This window comes from Balaenoptera acutorostrata, chromosome 5 (assembly GCF_949987535.1).
Source record: "Balaenoptera acutorostrata chromosome 5, mBalAcu1.1, whole genome shotgun sequence".
Classification (NCBI taxonomy): Eukaryota; Metazoa; Chordata; class Mammalia; order Artiodactyla; family Balaenopteridae; genus Balaenoptera; species Balaenoptera acutorostrata.
The window spans coordinates 52,727,013-52,745,510 of record NC_080068.1 but is presented as its reverse complement, the minus strand read 5'-3'; the positions used below and the strand labels follow the sequence as shown (position 1 = coordinate 52,745,510).

The 18,498-nt window shown below is 38.3% G+C and overlaps 1 protein-coding gene across 9 annotated transcripts in view; it reads left to right on the top strand.

The window, feature by feature from the left end:
• Positions 1-6,793: 6,793 nt before the first annotated feature.
• LOC103007378 (alpha-fetoprotein-like) overlaps positions 6,794-18,498 on the top strand; it is a 100,894-nt gene continuing 89,189 nt past the window's right edge. For 3 of the 9 annotated variants that reach the window (XR_009008392.1, XM_007179839.3, XM_007179841.3), the window contains exons 1-6: positions 6,794-9,357; positions 9,505-9,646; positions 10,982-11,193; positions 13,534-13,617; positions 14,510-14,642; positions 17,603-17,700. Coding sequence is in view for 8 of the 9 variants with exons in the window: in XM_007179839.3 (XP_007179901.2) it covers positions 9,218-9,357; positions 9,505-9,646; positions 10,982-11,193; positions 13,534-13,617; positions 14,510-14,642; positions 17,603-17,700 (809 nt within the window). In the remaining variant the exon portion in view is untranslated. The remainder of the gene's footprint in view (positions 9,358-9,504; positions 9,647-10,981; positions 11,194-13,533; positions 13,618-14,509; positions 14,643-17,602; positions 17,701-18,498) is intronic. The other 6 variants (XM_057547029.1, XM_057547027.1, XM_057547026.1 and 3 more) reach the window with 6 other exon arrangements.

Sequence of the window (18,498 nt, the reverse complement as noted above, 5' to 3'; positions counted from 1 at the left end):
ATATTTACCAAAAGTGTTTATTGATTACTTTATTCCAAGGTCTATGTGGTGTAATATTGAAAAAACAGGTAGATTGACATGACTTGTTTTATTTTATTTATTTAATTAATTAATTTATTTAAAAAACTTTAACATCTTTATTGGAGTATAATTGCTTTACAATGGTGTGTTAGTTTCTGCTTTATAACAAAGTGAATCAGTTATACATATAAATATGTCCCCATATCTCTTCCCTCTTGCGTCTCCCTCCCTCCCACCCTCCCTATCCCACCCCTCTAGGTGGTCACAAAGCACCAAGCTGATCTCCCTGTGCTATGCAACTGCTTCCCACTAGCTATCTATTTTACGTTTGGTAGTGTATATATGTCCATGCCACTCTCTCACTTTGTCACAGCTTACCCTTCCCCCTCCCCGTATCTTCAAGTCCATTCTCTAGTAGGTCTGTGTCTTTATTCCCGTCTTGCTTCTTCATGACCTTTTTTTTTTTCTTAGATTCCATACATATGTGTTAGCATACAGTATTTGTTTTTCTCTTTCTGACTTACTTCACTCTGTAGGACAGACTCTAGGTCCATCCACCTCACTACAAATAACTCAATTTCGTTTCCTTTTATGGCTGAGTAATATTCCATTGTATATATGTGCCACATCTTTATCCATTCATCTGTTGGTGGACACTTAGTTTGCGTCCATGTCCTGGCTATTGTAAATAGAGCTGCAATGAGCATTGTGGTACATGACTCTTTTTGAATTATGGTTTTCTCAGGGTATATGCCCAGTAGTGGGATTGCTCGGTCATATGGTAATTCTATTTTTAGTTTTTTAAGGAACCTCCATACTGTTCTCCATAGTGGCTGTATCAATGTACATTCCCACCAACAGTGCAAGAGGGTTCCCTTTTCTCCACACCCTCTCCAGCATTTATTGTTTCTAGATTTTTTCCTGATGGCCATTTTGACTGGTGTGAGATGATATCTCATTGTAGTTTTTTTTTTTTTTTTTAAAAGCAATGTCTTTTTTTTTTTTTTTTTTTTTATTTATTTATTTATTTATTTTATTTATGGCTGTGTTGGGTCTTAGTTTCTGTGTGAGGGCTTTCTCTAGTTGTGGCAAGTGGGGGCCACTCCTCATTGCGGTGCGCAGGCCTCTCACTGTCGCGGCCTCTCTTGTTGTGGAGCACAGGCTCCAAACGCGCAGGCTCAGTAATTGTGGCTCACGGGCCTAGCTGCTCTGCGTGCGGCATGTGGGATCTTCCCAGACCAGGGCTCAAACCCGTGTCCCCTGTATTGGCAGGCAGACTCTCAACCACTGCGCCACCAGGGAAGCCCCTCATTGTAGTTTTGATTTGCATTTCTCTAATGATTAATGATGTTGAGCATTCTTTCATGTGTTTGTTCGCAATCTGTGTATCTTCTTTGGAGAAATGTTTATTTAGGTCTTCCCACTTTTGGATAGGGTTGTTTGTTTTTTTGATATTGAGCTGCATGAGCTGCTTGTAAATTTTGGAGATTAATCCTTTGTCAGTTGCTTCATTTGCAAGTATTTCCTCCCATTCTGAGGGTTGTCTTTTCGTCTTGTTTATGGTTTCCTTTGCTGTGCAAAAGCTTTTAAGTTTCATTAGGTCCCATTTGTTTATTTTTCTTTTTATTTCCATTTCTCTAGGAGGTGGATCAAAAAGGATCTTGCTGTGATTTATGTCATAGAGTGTTCTGCCTATGTTTTCCCCTAAGAGTTTGATAGTGTCTGGCCTTCCATTTAGGTCTTTAATCCATTTTGAGTTTATTTTTGTGTATGGTGTTAGGGATCATTCTAATTTCATTCTTTTACGTGTAGCTGTCCAGTTTTCCCAGCACCACTTACTGAAGAGGGTGTCTATTTTCCACTGTATATTCTTGCCTCCTTATCAAAGATAAGGTGTCCATATGTGCGTGGGTTTATCTCTGGGCTTTCTATCCTGTTCCATTGATCTATATTTCTGTTTTTGTGCCATTACCATACAGTATTGATTACTGTAGCTTTGTAGTATAGTCTGAAGTCAGGGAGCCTGATTCCTCCAGCTCCGTTTTTCTTTCTCAAGATTGCTCTGGCTATTCGGGGTCTTTTGTGTTTCCATACAAATTGTGAAATTTTTTGTTCTAGTTCTGTGAAAAATGCCAGTGGTAGTTTGATAGGGATTGCATTGAATCTGTAGATTGCTTTGGGTAGTATAGTCATTTTCACAATGTTGATTCTTCCAATCCAAGAATATGGTATATCTCTCCATCTATTTGTATCATCTTTAATTTCTTTCATCAGTGTCTTATAATTTTCTGCACACAGGTCTTTTGTCTCCTTAGGTAGGTTTATCCCTAGATATTTTATTCTTTTTGTTGCAATGGTAAATGGGAGTGTTTTCTTAATTTCGCTTTCAGATATTTCATCATTAGTGCATATGAATGCAAGAGATTTCTGTGCATTAATTTTGTATCCTGCTGCTTTACCAAATTCATTGATTAGCTCTAGTAGTTTTCTGGTAGCATATTTAGGATTCTCTATGTATAGTATGTCATCTGCAAAGTGACAGCTTTACTTCTTTTCTGATTTGGATTCCTTTTATTTCTTTTTCTTCTCTGATTGCTTTGGCTAAAACCTCCAAAACTATGTTGAATAATAGTGGTGAGAGTGGGCATCCTTGTCTTGTTCCTGGTCTTAGTGGAAATGGTTTCAGTTTTTCACCATTAAGGACGATGTTGGCTGTGGGTTTGTCATATATGGCCTTTATTATGTTGAGGAAGTTCCCTCTATGCCTACTTTCTGGAGGGTTTTTATCATAAATCGGTGTTGAATTTTGCCAAAAGATTTCTCTGCATCTGTTGAGATGATCATATGGTTTCTCTCCTTCAGTTTGTTAATATGGTGTATCACATTGATTGATTCACGTATACTGAAGAATCCTTGCATTCCTGGTATAAACCCCACTTGATGATGGTGTATGATTCTTTCAGTGTGCTCTTGGATTCTGTTTGCTATTATTTTGTTGAGGATTTTTGCATCTATGTTCATCAGTGATATTGGCCTGTAGTTTTCTTTCTTTGTGACATCTTTGTCTGGTTTTGGTATCAGGGTGATGGTGGCCTCGTAGAATGAGTTTGGGAGTGTTCCTCCCTCTGCTATCTTCTGGAAGAGTTTGAGAAGGATAGGTGTTATCTCTTCTCTAAATGTTTGATAGAATTCACCTGTGAAGTCATCTGGTCCTGGGCTGTTGTTTGTTGGAAGATTTTTAATCACAGTTTCAATTTCAGTGCTTGTGATTGGTCTGTTCATATTTTCTATTTCTTCCTGGTTCTCTCTCGGAAGGTTGTGCATTTCTAAGAATTTGTCCATTTCTTCCAGGTTGTCCATTTTATTGGCATATAGTTGCTTGTAGTAATCTCTCATGATCCTTTGTACTTCTGCAGTGTCAGTTGTTACTTCTCCTTTTTCATTTCTAATTCTATTGATTTGAGTCTTCTCCCTTTTTTTCTTAATAAGTCTGGCTAATGGTTTATCAATTTTGTTTATCTTCTCAAAGAACCAGCTTTTAGTTTTATTGATCTTTGCTATCATTTGCTTCATTTCTTTTTCATTTATTTCTGATCTGGTCTTTATGATTTCTTTCCTTCTGCTAACTTTGGGGTTTTTTTGTTCTTCTTTCTCTAATTGCTTTAGGTGTAAGGTTAGGTTGTTTATTTGAGATGTTTCTTGTTTCTTAAGGTAGGATTGTATTGCTATAAACTTCCCTCTTAGAACTGCTTTTGCTGCATCCCATAGATTTGGGTGGTCGTGTTTTCATTGTCATTTGTTTCTAGGTATTTTTTGATTTCCTCTTTGATTTCTTCAGTGATCTCTTGATTATTAAGTAGTGTGTTGTTTAGCCTCCATGTGTTTGTATTTTTTACAGATTATTTCCTGTAATTGATATCTAGTCTCATAGTGTTGTGGTCGGAAAAGATACTTGATACGATTTCAATTTTCTTAAATTTACCAAGGCTTGATTTGTGACCCAAGATATGATCTATCCTGGAGAATGTTCCATGAGCACTTGAGAAAAATGTGTATTCTGTTGTTTTTGGAGGGAATGTCCTATATCAATCAAATCTATCTTGTTTAATGTATCATTTAAAGCTTGTGTTTCCTTATTTATTTTCATTTTAGATGATCTGTCCATTGGTGAAAGTGGGGTGTTAAAGTCCCCTACTATGATTGTGTTACTGTCGATTTCCCCTTTTATGGCTGTTAATACTTGCCTTATGTATTGAGGTGCTCCTATGTTGGGTGCATAAATATTTACAATTGTTACATCTTCTTCTTGGATTGATCCTTTGATCATTATGTAGTGTCCTTGTCTCTTGTAATAGTCTTTGTTTTAAAGTCTATTTTGTCTGATATGAGAATTGCTACTCCAGCTTTCTTTTGATTTCCATTTGCATGGAATATCTTTTTCCATCCCCTCACTTTCAGTCTGTATGTGTCCCTAGGTCTGAAGTGGGTCTCTTGTAGACAGCATATACACGGGTCTTGTTTTTGTATGCATCAGCCAATCTATGTCTTTTGGTTGGAGCATTTAGTCCATTTACATTTAAGGTAATTATCGATATGTACGTTCCTATTACCATTTTGTTAATTGATTTGGGTTTGTTATTGTAGGTCTTTTCCTTCTCTTGTGTTTCCTGCCTAGAGAAGTTCCTTTAGCATTTGTTGTAAAGTTGGTTTGATGGTGCTGTATTCTCTTCGCTTCTGTTTGTCTGTTAAGTTTTTAATTTCTCTGTCAAATCTGAATGAGATCCTTGCTGGGTAGAGTAATCTTGGTTGTAGGTTTTTCTCCTTCATCACTTTAAAGATGTCCTGCCACCCCCTTCTGGCTTGCAGAGTTTCTGCTGCAAGATCAGCTGTTAACCTTATGGGGATTCCCTTGTGTGTTATTTGTTGTTTTTCTCTTGCTGCTTTTAATATTTTTTCTTTGTATTTAAGTTTTGATAGTTTGATTAATATGTGTCTTGGCATGTTTCTCCTTGGATTTATCCTGTATGGGACTCTCTGCTCTTCCTGGACTTGACTGAGTATTTCCTTTCCCATATTTAGGAAGTTTTCAACTATCATCTCTTCAAATATTTTCTCAGTCCCTTTCTTTTTCTCTTCTTCTTCTGGGACCCGTATAATTAGAATGTTGGTGCGTTTAATGTTGTGCCAGAGGTCTCTGAGAGTGTCCTCAATTCTTTTCATTCTTTTTTCTTTATTCTGCTCTGCAGTAGTTACTTCCATTATTTTATCTTCCTGGTCACTTATCCGTTCTTCTGCCTCAGTAATTCTACTATTGATCCCTTCTAGAGAATTTTTAATTTCATTTATTGTGTTGTTCATCATTGTTTATTTGCTCTTTAGTTCTTCTAGGTCCTTGTTAAATGTTTCTTGTAGTTTCTCCATTCTATTTCCAAGTTTTTGGATCATCTTTACTATCATTACTCTGAATTCTTTTTCAGGTAGACTGCCTATTTCCTCTTCATTTGTTAGCTCTGGTGGATTTTTACCTTGCTCCTTCATCTGCTGTGTATTTCTCTGTCTTCTCATTTTGCTTAACTTACTGTGTTTGGGGTCTCCTTTTCGCAGGCTGCAGGTTTATAGTTCCCGTTGTTTTTGGTGTCTGTCCCCAGTGGCTAAGGTTCGTTCAGTGGGTTGTGTAGGCTTCCTGGTGGAGGAAACTAGTGCTTGTGTTCTGGTGGATGAGGCTGGATCTTGTCTTTCTGGTGGGCAGGTCCATGTCTGGTGGTGTGTTTTGGGGTGTCTGTGGCCTTATTATGATTTTAGGCAGCCTCTGTGCTAATGGATGGGGCTGTGTTCCTGTCTTGCTAGTTGTTTGGCATAGGGTGCCCAGCACTGCAGCTTGCTGGTCGTTGAGTGGAGCTGGGTCTTGGCGTTGAGATGGAGATCTCTGGGAGATTTTCATTGTTTGATATTACGTGGAGCTGGGAGGTCTCTTGTGGACCAGTGTCCTGAACTTGGCTCTCCCACCTCAGAGGCACAGCCCTGATGCCTGGCTGGAGCACCAAGAGCCTGTCATCCACACGGCTCAGAATAAAAGAGAGGAAAAAAAAGGAAAGAAAGAAAGAAGAAGATAATATAAAATAAAAAAATAAAGTTATTACAATAACAAATAATTATATTAAGAAAAAAATTTCTTTTTGTAGAAAAAAATTTTTTAAAGTAATAAAAAAATTAATAAAAATAACGGAGAGACAGAACCCTGGGACAAATGGTAAACGCAAAGCTATACAGACAAAATCACACACAGAAGCTTACACATATACACTCACAAAAAGAGAAAAAGGGGAAAAAAATATATATATATTGTTGCTCCCAAAGTCCACCTCCTCAATTTGGGATGATTCGTTGTCTATTCAGGTATTCCACAGATGCAGGGTACATCAAGTTGATTGTGGAGCTTTAATCCACTGCTTATGAGGCTGCTGGGAGAAATTTCCATTTCTCTTTTTTGTTCGCACAGCTCCCGGGGTTCAGCTTTGTATTTGGCCCCTGCCTCTGTGTGTAGGTCACCTGAGGGCGTCTGTTCCCCGCCCAGACAGGACGGGGTTAAAGGAGCAGCTGCTTCGGGGGCTCTGGCTCACTCAGGCTGGGGGGAGGGAGGGGTACGGAGGAGGCGGGGCGAGCGTGCACGGCAGAGGCCGGCGTGACGTTGCACCAGTGTGAGGCGCGCCGTGCGTTCTCCCGGGGAAGTTGTCGCTGGATCACGGGACCCTGGCAGTGGCGGGCTGCACAGGCTCCCGGGAGGGGCGGTGTGGAGAGTGACCTGTGCTCGCACACAGGCTTCTTGGTGGCGGCAGCAGCAGCCTTAGCGTCTCATGCCCGTCTCTGGGGTCTGCACTGATAGCTGCGGCTTGCGCCCGTCTCTGGAGCTCCTTTAAGCGGCGCTCTGAATCCCCTCTCCTCGCGCACCAGGAAACAAAGAGGCAAGAAAAAGTCCCTTGCCTCTTTGGCAGCTCCAGACCTTTTCCCGGACTCCCTCCAGGCTCGCTGTGGCGCACTAGCCCCTTCAGGCTGTGTTCACGCCGCCAACCCCAGTCCTCTCCCTGCGATCTGACAGAAGCCGGAGCCTCAGCTCCCAGCCCCGCCCGCCCCGGCGGGTGAGCAGACAGGCCTCTCGGGCTGGTGAGTGCTGGTCGACACCGATCCTCTGTGCGGGAATCTCTCCGCTTTGCCCTCCGCACCCCTGTGGCTGCGCTCTCCTCTGTGGCTCCGAAGCTTCCCTCTCCGCCACCCGCAGTCTCCGCCCGCGAAGGGGCTTCCTAGTGTGTGGAAACCTTTCCTCCTTCACAGCTCCCTCCCACTGGTGCAGGTCCCGTCCCTATTCTGTTGTTTCTGTTATTTCTTTTTTCTTTTGCCCTACCCAGGTACCTGGGGAGTTTCTTGCCTTTTGGGAGGTCTGAGGTCTTCTGTAGGAGTTGTTCCACGTGTAGATGTACTTCTGATGTATTTATGGGGAGGAAGGTGGTCTCCGCGTCTCACTCTTCCGCCATCTTGAAGCTCCTCCCCGACATGACTCATTTTAAAATCCAGTATTCGTTAATGAATGCTATCTATCAAAAATATTTCTTCATTGTCATGAATTTCTATAATTTATTTATTTATTTTTATTTATTTATTTATGGCTGTGTTGGGTCTTCGTTTCTGCGCGAGGGCTTTCTCTAGTTGTGGCAAGCGGGGGCCACTCTTCATTGCGGTGTGCGGGCCTCTCACTATCGCGGCCTCTCTTGTTGCGGAGCACAGGCTCCAGATGCGCAGGCTCAGTAGTTGTGGCTCACAGGCCCAGTTGCTCCGCGGCATGTGGGATCTTCCCAGACCAGGGCTCGAACCCGTGTCCCCTGCATTAGCAGGCAGATTCTCAACCACTGTGCCACCAGGGAAGCCCTCTATAATTTTTTGAGGGTCATAGTGACCAAGGTGGAAAAACTTTCACCAGAAAAACGTTAATTATTAATAGCAATTACTTGGAAAGAATATAAAAGGATTCCTCAATTCTCTCAAATGATAGAATGTACTCTATAAAGATTCATCTGAAATAATGAAGACTGTTAGAACCATATCTTTTCTTGTCTTCTTCAGCTACATTAAATGTCAGACTCTTCAAAGAAGTTTACTAGATGCAGGTAGGCAATCCTATTTACAATCTATACACCCATGTGCCAGGAGATGAAACATAATGACTATTAACATATACATGGAAAGGCTTATCTTTCTCAGTGCTTATCACTGTCAGTAGAGTCATTGAAGATTGCTAGAAATTAACCTGTGGAATAGATACAGAAAGAGAATTGATATATTGAGGCAGCACACACAGGAAGATCTCATTTTCATTTTCCACCTTACTTCCACTCTAGGTGAGAGAATGACGTGTTTCAAACTTGTATTTAAAATTGGATAAATGATTTTAGATAGAGCAATAGTGTTTATAGTAGCAAGAATAATCCCATGAACTACATTATTCAGTACCTACTGTGTGCCAGGCACTGTGCTCAATGCTTCACACATAGGCTTTCATTTAATCCTAACAATCACCCAATGCAGTAGCAGTTATTTACATTTGATAGAGAAACAGAAACTCTGAGTGCTTAAGTTATTTCCTCAAGGCCATATTGAATATCAGAGCTAGAAGCTGAACTCAGAATAACTGTCTCCAAAGCCTTTACTTGTTAATATGTAAATAATAATGGTTTCTTTATTAAATAGATAGCTGCTAAGCTCTTTTGAAGCTATTGATATTAGAAGGAAGACACTGTTTTCAATAGAGAGGATGTGTATGTGTATGTGGTGAGTGGAGACGATGAAGATGAAGATGATGAGCGAATCCAAGATGTATGAGTTACTGTCTTTGCCAAATTAAGCCTGGCAAAGTGTTAAAGTTTATACTTTTGTTCCTAATGCCAGGCTTTAATTTTCTTAGTGTTCTTTGCGTGTGCTAGTAACTTCTAATAAGAGATAACCAAAGAGTCAAGTTTAATTAATTCAGAAGTATCAATACAGGTATGTGCAACTTATTTGTAAGCCAAAGACGGTTTTCAACTACATGATGTGTTTGACTAGAAAGAAATCATTCACAAAATATAGTTTAAATAAAAGAAAAGATATATTCTTATAATTTGTTCTGGTTTATGATATAAACAAAAACAAATCAGGAAATTTATGAATGAATAAATATAGATTTGAATTGTCAAGGGGGATTTCAGTTTGGAAAATTTCCTCTTCTGTAAATAAAATCTCATTTTTTTTTTCAGCCATGCAGCACACTAATAGCCAGAATTATCTAGAGGAGAACTTAAGAGCTGTGTGAGTTTTATTATCAGTATTCTTTTGTTTGAAATGTAAAATCATATTAATTATTTTTGGGGGGGAGTAGGGCAGTGATATAACAAGGTTGATGGAGGAAAAGAGTTTGATTCTATCTTCAGCATTCACACAAGTGTTCTGTTTCAGCACTAGTATTATGGTTGCACAGTTTCTTCAGAAATTGACTTATGAAAAAGTACAAACCATAGTTAAAGAATTGCTAGATCTTGCAGAGAAGTGCAAGAGCCTCAAGCCACACGAATCACCTTCAGAATGTTGTCACCAATTGGTAGGTGAATCATGTTCTGCCTTTTTCTCTCTGTTTTTTTAAAAACTAAATTGCAAACAAAAGATGTTGTTATGAAGTGGGATGATTGAATAATTAGGCAAGGGATTTTAAGGCAACAGTATGTACATGTGTCACACTCAAGATATAATCTTTGTAGGTTTATAAACTTACATTTTATCATTTCATATCTGGGAGATCAGACTCTGAGAACCAAATGCTCAAGGGAATGAATTGTACCCTAGAATGCCAATTTGTTAATTTAAGTCGGTTGCTCTTTCTCTGTCACTAGAATATCATTGTCTGACATCCTCATATAAAGGTTTCTGGGAAATTAACATACTGATTTTAAAAGTTTCTAAGAGAATATAAAAAAGAAGAAAAAAGTGAATATTATTATAGGCTTTTTTCCCACTTAGTAGAAAATCTTGAAAATTACTATCATCTCATAAAATATGTCTATCTTGTGATTAGAAAAATCCTTGATAAAAACTAACATATTCTTATAATCTACATATTTTTGGATCAGTTATTCTCATATCAACAATTTAAATACAAATAAATAAATTTCTTTTTTATTTATAGATTTTTTTTCACTCCATCTTCTTGGGCTAAAACCTACCTATTTTTTACCAGACTCTAAGTAGTTGTAGAAAAATCATTAGTCTAATTAGAGACACACTTTAAATGAAGTTCCTTTGCCAGTGGCTAGCCTCACTTATTTTATATCGACTTCTTCTTATTTCCATTTCTAAAGATGACCTTTTTCTGCCCTTATCCCGCAAATCTGGAAGCATATGTCATTTGAGGTTTATAGCATCCCACATATTTACTGCCATTCAAAGATACTTGAAAACTGAATCATTACATTTCTATTTGAATATTTGACACTGAATACACATTGCCTCAGAGTTTAACTTTTAAAATAAGTTCCCATGGAAACCAACTAAAAACAATCAGGAAGCAAGGAAAGCAAACTAACAGCTGTTTCTTGGTGGGTAATTCTTATTAAAAATACCTTGATTTCTTTAGGTCCTGGACATTTTGGCTTACCTTTATTTTAATACCTTCAACTGTATGAAAATGAAGCACTTACATAGGTAGGGAGAAAATGATAAATTCTGTTTGGCCAATGTCCAGCATGTGGGAATTTAGACTTAAGAACATTTTAAAAGGCTTTCACTCAAAAGAGCTATGTCCAGGGACTATTGGATACAGAGTATAACATTATGCACTCAGTTGCACTCAGTTGCCTTTTCTATATAATTTCTTAACTTTCCTGTGGTTAGAAATGTAGACCACAAGTGCCCTCCCTTAAGTTATTATTTCCTCCTACAGATGACTACCTTCCTAGAGCATATTTGCAATAACCAAGTGTTGGCTGACAGACATGTATTTTCTGACTGTTGCAATACAAATAACTCAGCAAGACACAAGTGCTTCCTATCATACAAAAAGGATGTTGCAGGTTACAGTGATATATTCCAAATTTCAAATCCTGAGCAGATCTGTGAGATCGACAAAGAGAATCCAGTGCCAGTGAAAGAGAAGTAAGTCACTTTTCCTTGCCAGGTCTTTGAAAAAGAGTATTTTCCAATTTTGAAGACAGATCTTTTGTTTTAATATAAAAGCCTCTGAGTACACAATGCTTGATTATATAAAATTAAAGTGAAAATTTGAGCTACAATTTATTTTTTTCCCTCACAATGACAACATAGTCTTAGTGAACCCAAGAGGGCATGAAAATGTCTGCACCATGAAACATTAAAAAGGACTAGGATCTGTAAAGGACCCATCTTCTTAAAGGTTAGATTGGTCAGACCAGTAGCAAATGATGTTGAAAAGTACAGTCTAGTAGGCAAAGCACAATAAACAGAGTATTGGGAATAGAGAGCAGGTAAGAGCTCAGGCAATGGGCTGGTATTTGGGAGGTTCACCAAGGGATAGCAGGAGGGGTATCTGATAGGCATGGAGATAGAGTCTGTCATTGGGAACCTAGGAATAAGTAATAATTGTGGATCGGACAGAGATGAGTTTTCTACTCAAGAACTCTGATTCTGTAATTCCCATCTGGAGTGGATAGCATGATAGCCCGTGGGTAGGTGAGCTCATATTTTGGTTTCCTAGTTAGCACAGGAGTCTATCTTTTGAGAGTGAGGTACGAACAAGTTAGAGGCAGGCAACCCAAACCAGAGAGAGGTAGAAATGACAAGAGAAGTACAAAGCTTCAGTTCTCAAGGAATGCAATTCTGGCCATCTGGTCAAGACAGACTCACACACTGGGAATAAGGGAAAGATCTGATTGCTGGATCTAGGTCAAAAAGCATGGTGGTGGGGCTTCCCTGGTGGCGCAGTGGTTGAGAATCTGCCTGCTAATGCAGGGGACACGGGTTCGAGCCCTGGTCTGGGAAGATCCCACATGCCACGGAGCAGCTGGGCCCGTGAGCCACAATTGCTGAGCCTGCGCGTCTGGAGCCTGTGCCCCGTGATGGGAGGGGCCGCGATAGAGAAAGGCCCGCGCACCGCGATGAAGAGCGGTCCCCGCACCGCGATGAAGAGTGGCCCCCGCTTGCCGCAACTGGAGAAAGCCCTCGCACGAACCGAAGACCCAACACAGCCAAAATAAATAAATAAATAAATAAATAAATAAATAAATAAGAAAATCCTTTAAAAAAAAAAAAAAAAAAAAAAGCATGGTGGTGGTTTGATTTCAGATTTTAGACATGAAACTCTAAACCAGAAATGAATGAGCAGACAGGGTGACTTGATGTTGAACAATGTAAACAATTTTAATTCACCTATACATGGGCAGAATTGCCCCAGAAGTTACTGAGCCTTCAGGAAGGAATTAAATGGCCCCAGTCACTAGGGAGAAAGGACTAAGGGACAAAGGATTGGGCCGGTTCCAACTGGTCTGACATTAGGGGCAACCAAATGGGAAACTGTAATATGAACTTGGCTACCTATTAAGTGAAGTGCTAGCCACTCTAGGTGAGATTTATAAAATCAGGTTCGGGCATTCAGAGATTACGAAATCTAACCAATACTCAGGCAGTGAATCTAATCTCTTCTTGAACATTTATAATTAAGTCAGTATCAAGGAGTTATTTTATATGCTAATTTAACTTATGTGCATACAACCATAAATATTCAGGAGAAAATAATTTTCTAACTACTTGCTTCATAATTATATCAACAACTTTGTTTAGTTCTCAACCAAAGAAACAGTAACTTATATGAAAGCTAGAGGAAAAGTCTGCTATTTCAGTCTTATCAAAAGATAGCATAGAATACAGATACACCAAACTGTAGTTATTATATCTTTGGATTATCTAAGGAATTTTCAATGACAGTTTTGATTATTGTAAGATAAGTGTGACCCTTTGTTACCTTGCAATAGGGACATTCTATTTTTAAATGGCTCTAATTATTAGAAAGCTTTTCCTTATACTAAGTTCAACTTTGCCTTTGGAGATTTGAAATTAGATTAGTTCATACTGAAAATCCTCTATGGGAACTAAGTTACTGCAGCACAAAAATGAACTCTTAGTTTAGCATAGTACTCAACAGAGAGCAGAGGTATTAAATGGCTCCAATGAAATTTCCTATCAACCAAGAATTTTGCCTTATCTTGGGTGGCAGTTGTATCTTGATAATGTCAATTCTGCTTTTCTTTTTTTACAAGTTGGGCTTGAGAAACTTTGCTGAAATGAAACAAATCTATTGACTGAACTTCCAAGAGTAAGGGGGTGTGAGGGTGGAGGTTGGGCGGGGGTCAGCATTTTCTCTAGTTTAGCCTTTTGCTTATACTATCCCAGTAAATAGTTAAAGCCTTAACTATACTTTCATTTTGGCTTTTTGTCTTCATTGGCTACTCTGGAACTTGGCAGGTCAGCCTTCTCGATCTCAGCTCAGCTCCTGACACCTCTCTTCCAAGGGGTAACTCAGGAGTGCAAGATCCTTCCATCTTGGAGGTATACCATCTGGAGCATGTGTTTCCAAGGTTACTGCAAAAAAGAAAGAGAGAGACTGGGGAACTGTGCAAAATAATTAATAGCCAAACCTAGGAGTGGTGTATGGCATGTTTATTCGTATTTCATTGACTAGAACTCAGTTACATGTTCCCACTTAACTGCAAGAGAGGCTGGAAAAGTAGTCTTCCTGTGAAAACAAGAAGAGAAAGTGGATTTGTGTGAGCATTGAGCCAGTTTTTGTCTGCAATGTCAGCTTTTTTGGGGTAATTGTGTGTGTGGGGAGGTGGGGAGTAAATAATTTGAGTAAGCTTTGTGGAATAGTGTGAGGAGATATGATTATAAGTGAAAGGCAGGCCTGGTGCCCAGGCTCTATAATGAGTGTAAAGAATATATTTGAGAAGCAAATTAAGACTGGGATTTAGTAAGAAACCAAAATATTGTGTGACACGTCTTGGAGGACAATGGCATTAACTTTTCTAGTCTAGAAAGATCTTATGGATGATTTCAGAGATTCCTCTTCACCCACCAATAGCTTCTAAATTTAATTCCCCTTCACCAGGTGTACAATCTTCCATTTACAATCAGTTTAGACTATTGAACTTTCTATCTCCTACTACTTATATAAACATGAAAAGTTTTAATTACTGATTTTCTTTACCTACTGGTCCAGAAAGTACAGCTGGTGACTTCATGGGCACTGTCTAACCTCACAGTGATCTCTCTGTAGTGAACTTTTGATGCATTTAAGTACAGTGCTATCCTATTTCTGTCACCATGAAATTCTAGAAGTTTCAGGTCAACAAAACTAAATGAATCCTAAGTTTTTAAGAAACAGTGTCAGCATATGTTCTTGAATTCCAAATTACATAGCTTTGTATTTGTCAAATTACAGGTACATTTATGAAACTTCTAGGAAACATCCATTCTTGTACGGACCCACTATTCTGACCATGTCTGCTTGCTACGAAACAGCTGTTCAGTCTTGTTGCCGAGAAGAAAATAAGACTGAATGCTTCCAGATAAAGGTAAACTATTCATATGTCAACTCTTACTTAGGGACTTGTTACGCTAAGTGTGGACTATGGACCATCAGCATATGCATCACCTGGCAGCTTGTTAGAAATACAGTCTGAAGCTTTTCTCCAGACCTGCTAAAGAAGACTTCATTTTAACAAGATACTCAGGCAATTCATAGAGTCCTTAAATTTTGAGAAGCATGATCTAGCATAAATATAACTTCATAATAAATATTTAATATTCCAGTTATTATTTCTGTATAACAGAACACCCCAAAATTTAGTGGCTCAAAACAATAACAATGAGTTGATTACTCTTATGGTTTCAATGGGTCAGGAATTCAGGAAGGGCTCATCTGGGCTTTTCTGGCTCCTGATTTTTCACGTCGTTGCAGTCAATGGCTGGGGCTCTGAAGGTCTGAAGTACCTGGGGATTTGGTCCAACATCTCTTTCTCCTCCTATTATCTCAGGGTCTTTCCATGTGGTCTCTCTGCCTTGGTTGGTTTGGGCTGCTTCACAGAATGGCAGCCTCAGGGCAGAAGTTGTATGGCCTTTCATGACCAGGATTCAAAAGTTACTTCTGCTCTACTCTATTGGTTGAAATACCATAAAATCTCACCAGTTTGAAGGAGAAAGGAAATATACTGTAACAAAAGCTCATTGTAAGAAGAACATGGGATAGAAGTTGTTATTATAGCCATCTTTAGAAAATACAGTTGGCTTCACACTTAATTTTAACCGTGTGGCTTTTTCTCCTTCATTGAATAGACATAAATCGGTGATTTGTTCCATAATAAAAGTACTTTTTATGTATGTTCATTAAAGGTTCTAAATATCAACACAAAATAACCATCTTTAGAAGGCACACCAGATGGATTTTCCCAAGGTCATGATGAAATGAATAGTAGTTTGATAATCGTTTTGATGAATTCCTCAAGTCTAAGGGCAGTGCCGCTTCTTCCTTGCTGTTTTCTTTGATCTCCTCAGTGAGAATTTCTCTCATATGCCTCTCAACCCCTATTTCTCTATTCCTCTAAACCTATTTCTCCTATTGAGCTCCTCATCATCTACCTTGTGTAAGAAATTAAATAATGTATCTAAAGAGTCTGACATATGCTAAGTACTCAATAATCGTAGCTATTATCATTAAAGCTACTTACATATATTTCTTTCCCTAGTCATCTCCAATTCCTTCAGTAGCCAATTCTGAATTCCTAAGCAAGACAGTCATTTTTGTCTCCTTTTGGTTTCGTATTATTAAAAACAACAAAAACAAGTGATTATGTAGACTTAGGTCTCATTACCTGGCATTTTGGAAGAATGAACTTTTTCATGAAGGTTAGTTTTTTTTAGGTAACTTGTTTCAAAGTTTTCTTAATCTTAACCCTTTCAGAGGAAATTTTTCCTTAATGTATAACGTGCCCCTATAATTTTTTTAAAAATTTTTATTGGAGTATAGTTGATTTACAGTGTTGTGTTAGTTTCTGTTGCACAGCAAAGTGAATCAGTATACATATACATATATCCACTCTTGTTTAGATTCTTTTCCCATATAGGTCATTTCAGAGTATTGAGTTCCTTGTGCTATACAGTAGGTTCTTCTCAGTTATCGATTTTTTATATAATAGTGTGTATATGTCAATCCCAATCTCCCTATTTATCCCTACCCCCCAACCCCGATTTCCCCCTGGTAACCATAAGTTTATTTTCTACATCTGCGACTCTATGTCTGTTTTATAAATAAGTACTATTTTTTTTTAGATTCCACATATAAGCAATATCATATGATATTTGTCTTTCTCTGTCTGACTTATTTCACTCAGTATGACAATCTCTAGGTCCATCCACATACTAAGCATAAGCAGATGCTTTTAAGTTAGCTAAGAGTTCTTTTCTCCTCTCCCTCACTTTGTGATGTTTACAGTCTTGCTGCCTCCAGGATGTCTGTTCCTAGAAGTTCTTGCTCCTTGCCCAGAGAAAATTGCATAGCCAGTCATGTAAAAGTTGTATCTATGATCAGAGAATGTAGTTTATGAGTTAAGCCTTCACAGACTCTCTTGTGAAGAAGTGGATAAGCTTGTTTGTATTTGATTTCAAATGAGTATAATACAACAAAATAAGAATAAAAATAATAATTATATTTATTATTAATTATAAAGTATAATTTATTATCGTTGTATCATATTTGTGGTTTGAATATTGCCTCTGTACACATTATCTAACTTGTTCTTAAAAAAAGCATTGTAAGGTGCTCTTACCCCAAGTTAAAATAATATATGGTCAATATAATGTTTTAAGTGAATATATAGAGCTCTTCTGAAATTTGAAAATGTTGTTTATTCTCCCACCACACAGAGATACCAATTTTGGTATATTTCCTTTTATTCATTTTTTTCATTCACAGGTTTTATTTTGTACATTGTTGTGATCAAATTGAATATATAGTTTTGGTTAGAGACTTAAATACATGTGCTTTTTATTAGAAGTCAAAAGTCAAAATTCTGGGTTAAAGAATATGAACATTTTTGGGGGGGAGGCTCCATTAATATATATTGCAAAACTGGAGCATATATCATAGATAAGCATTTGGAGACATGTTCAAGATGACAGGGCTAGTAACTTGAATAAAACCAAAATACAACTGTAAGATGTTATCGAAATTTATTCTAGTGGCTCTCTGGATTTTTGTTTGTTCACATTCTTGTTCTCATTTATATGCCAAATGTCTAAGTTCTGGGACAAACAATCTCTGGGGAAGTGAGATGCTATTTTATAAAAAACAAAAAACAAAAAAACAGAACCTTCACCAAATTATGCTTTTACATTTGGCCTCATAGATAAGGCAGTAAAAACTTTCTAATTTTGAGGAGATATATGATTTTTATTTTTCTCTCTTCTTTACTAACTATGAGATGAACTTCTTCTGTTGTTACCATAGTTCTTTGATGAGTCGGTTTTCTAATTACAGCTAGAACCCATCAGAAAATACATTAGAGAAATATCTTTGAGGCATCACCACTTATGTGAGATTGGGATTAAATTCAACCACAAAGTAGCAAAAGCAGTGTAAGTTACCTATTTAGATTTGTGGACTTTGTTGCTTTGGATCACCCTCTTTGATTAAACTCATTTGAAAAATCATTTATCTTTCATTTGTTAATGTCTCAGCGCAAATCTGGTTCCTTTCTCTACACGTGTGCTACTTGCCTGTTCAATAGGGCACACTGGGCCGTGCCTGAAAATGCACAGTCCTCCTCTCTACCCACTATCTCCTGTGGGGTTGATATCTCCTCTATCTACTTCTTCCATCAGCTCAAATCCTTTAGGCTCTTCTCCAGTGCACAAAAGATTCTGTACATACAGATGCTCACACTTAGTAGTTCTGCATGGTAAAGGTTAGAGGACAAAAGGTATTTTTCTCTTGGAAGATAAGAAATATTTTGGCTCTAATGTCATGTAGGACAGAAAAAGCAAGTGGTGCTTTTTGGGGTGGGGACAGAGGAGTGTGGGGTGGGAGGAGAATTTGATGCTACTCAGTGTGCCTCTATCTTGGCCCAGATTGTGTTTCTGTCCCAAATTTACCCCTGAAGACATGCATCTTCCCTTATATCACCTTCTTCCCCAATTTAGGATAACATTGGGCTGCCTGGAAGCTCAGTTTTCCTTATAAGGCAAGCCCATTTTTCATATTTCTAGAAAAATTTCAAGGATGTTTTTCAGTTGTCAACAGAGAGGGACAAGGGAGAACCAAACCTCTTACAATTATTATCTTTCTGATAAAGAATTTTATTTGGAAAGTCAGGTCAGATAAATTCCCAAATTACCTATCTAAGCAACTCAACTTCTTTAAGCAATAATTTGAAT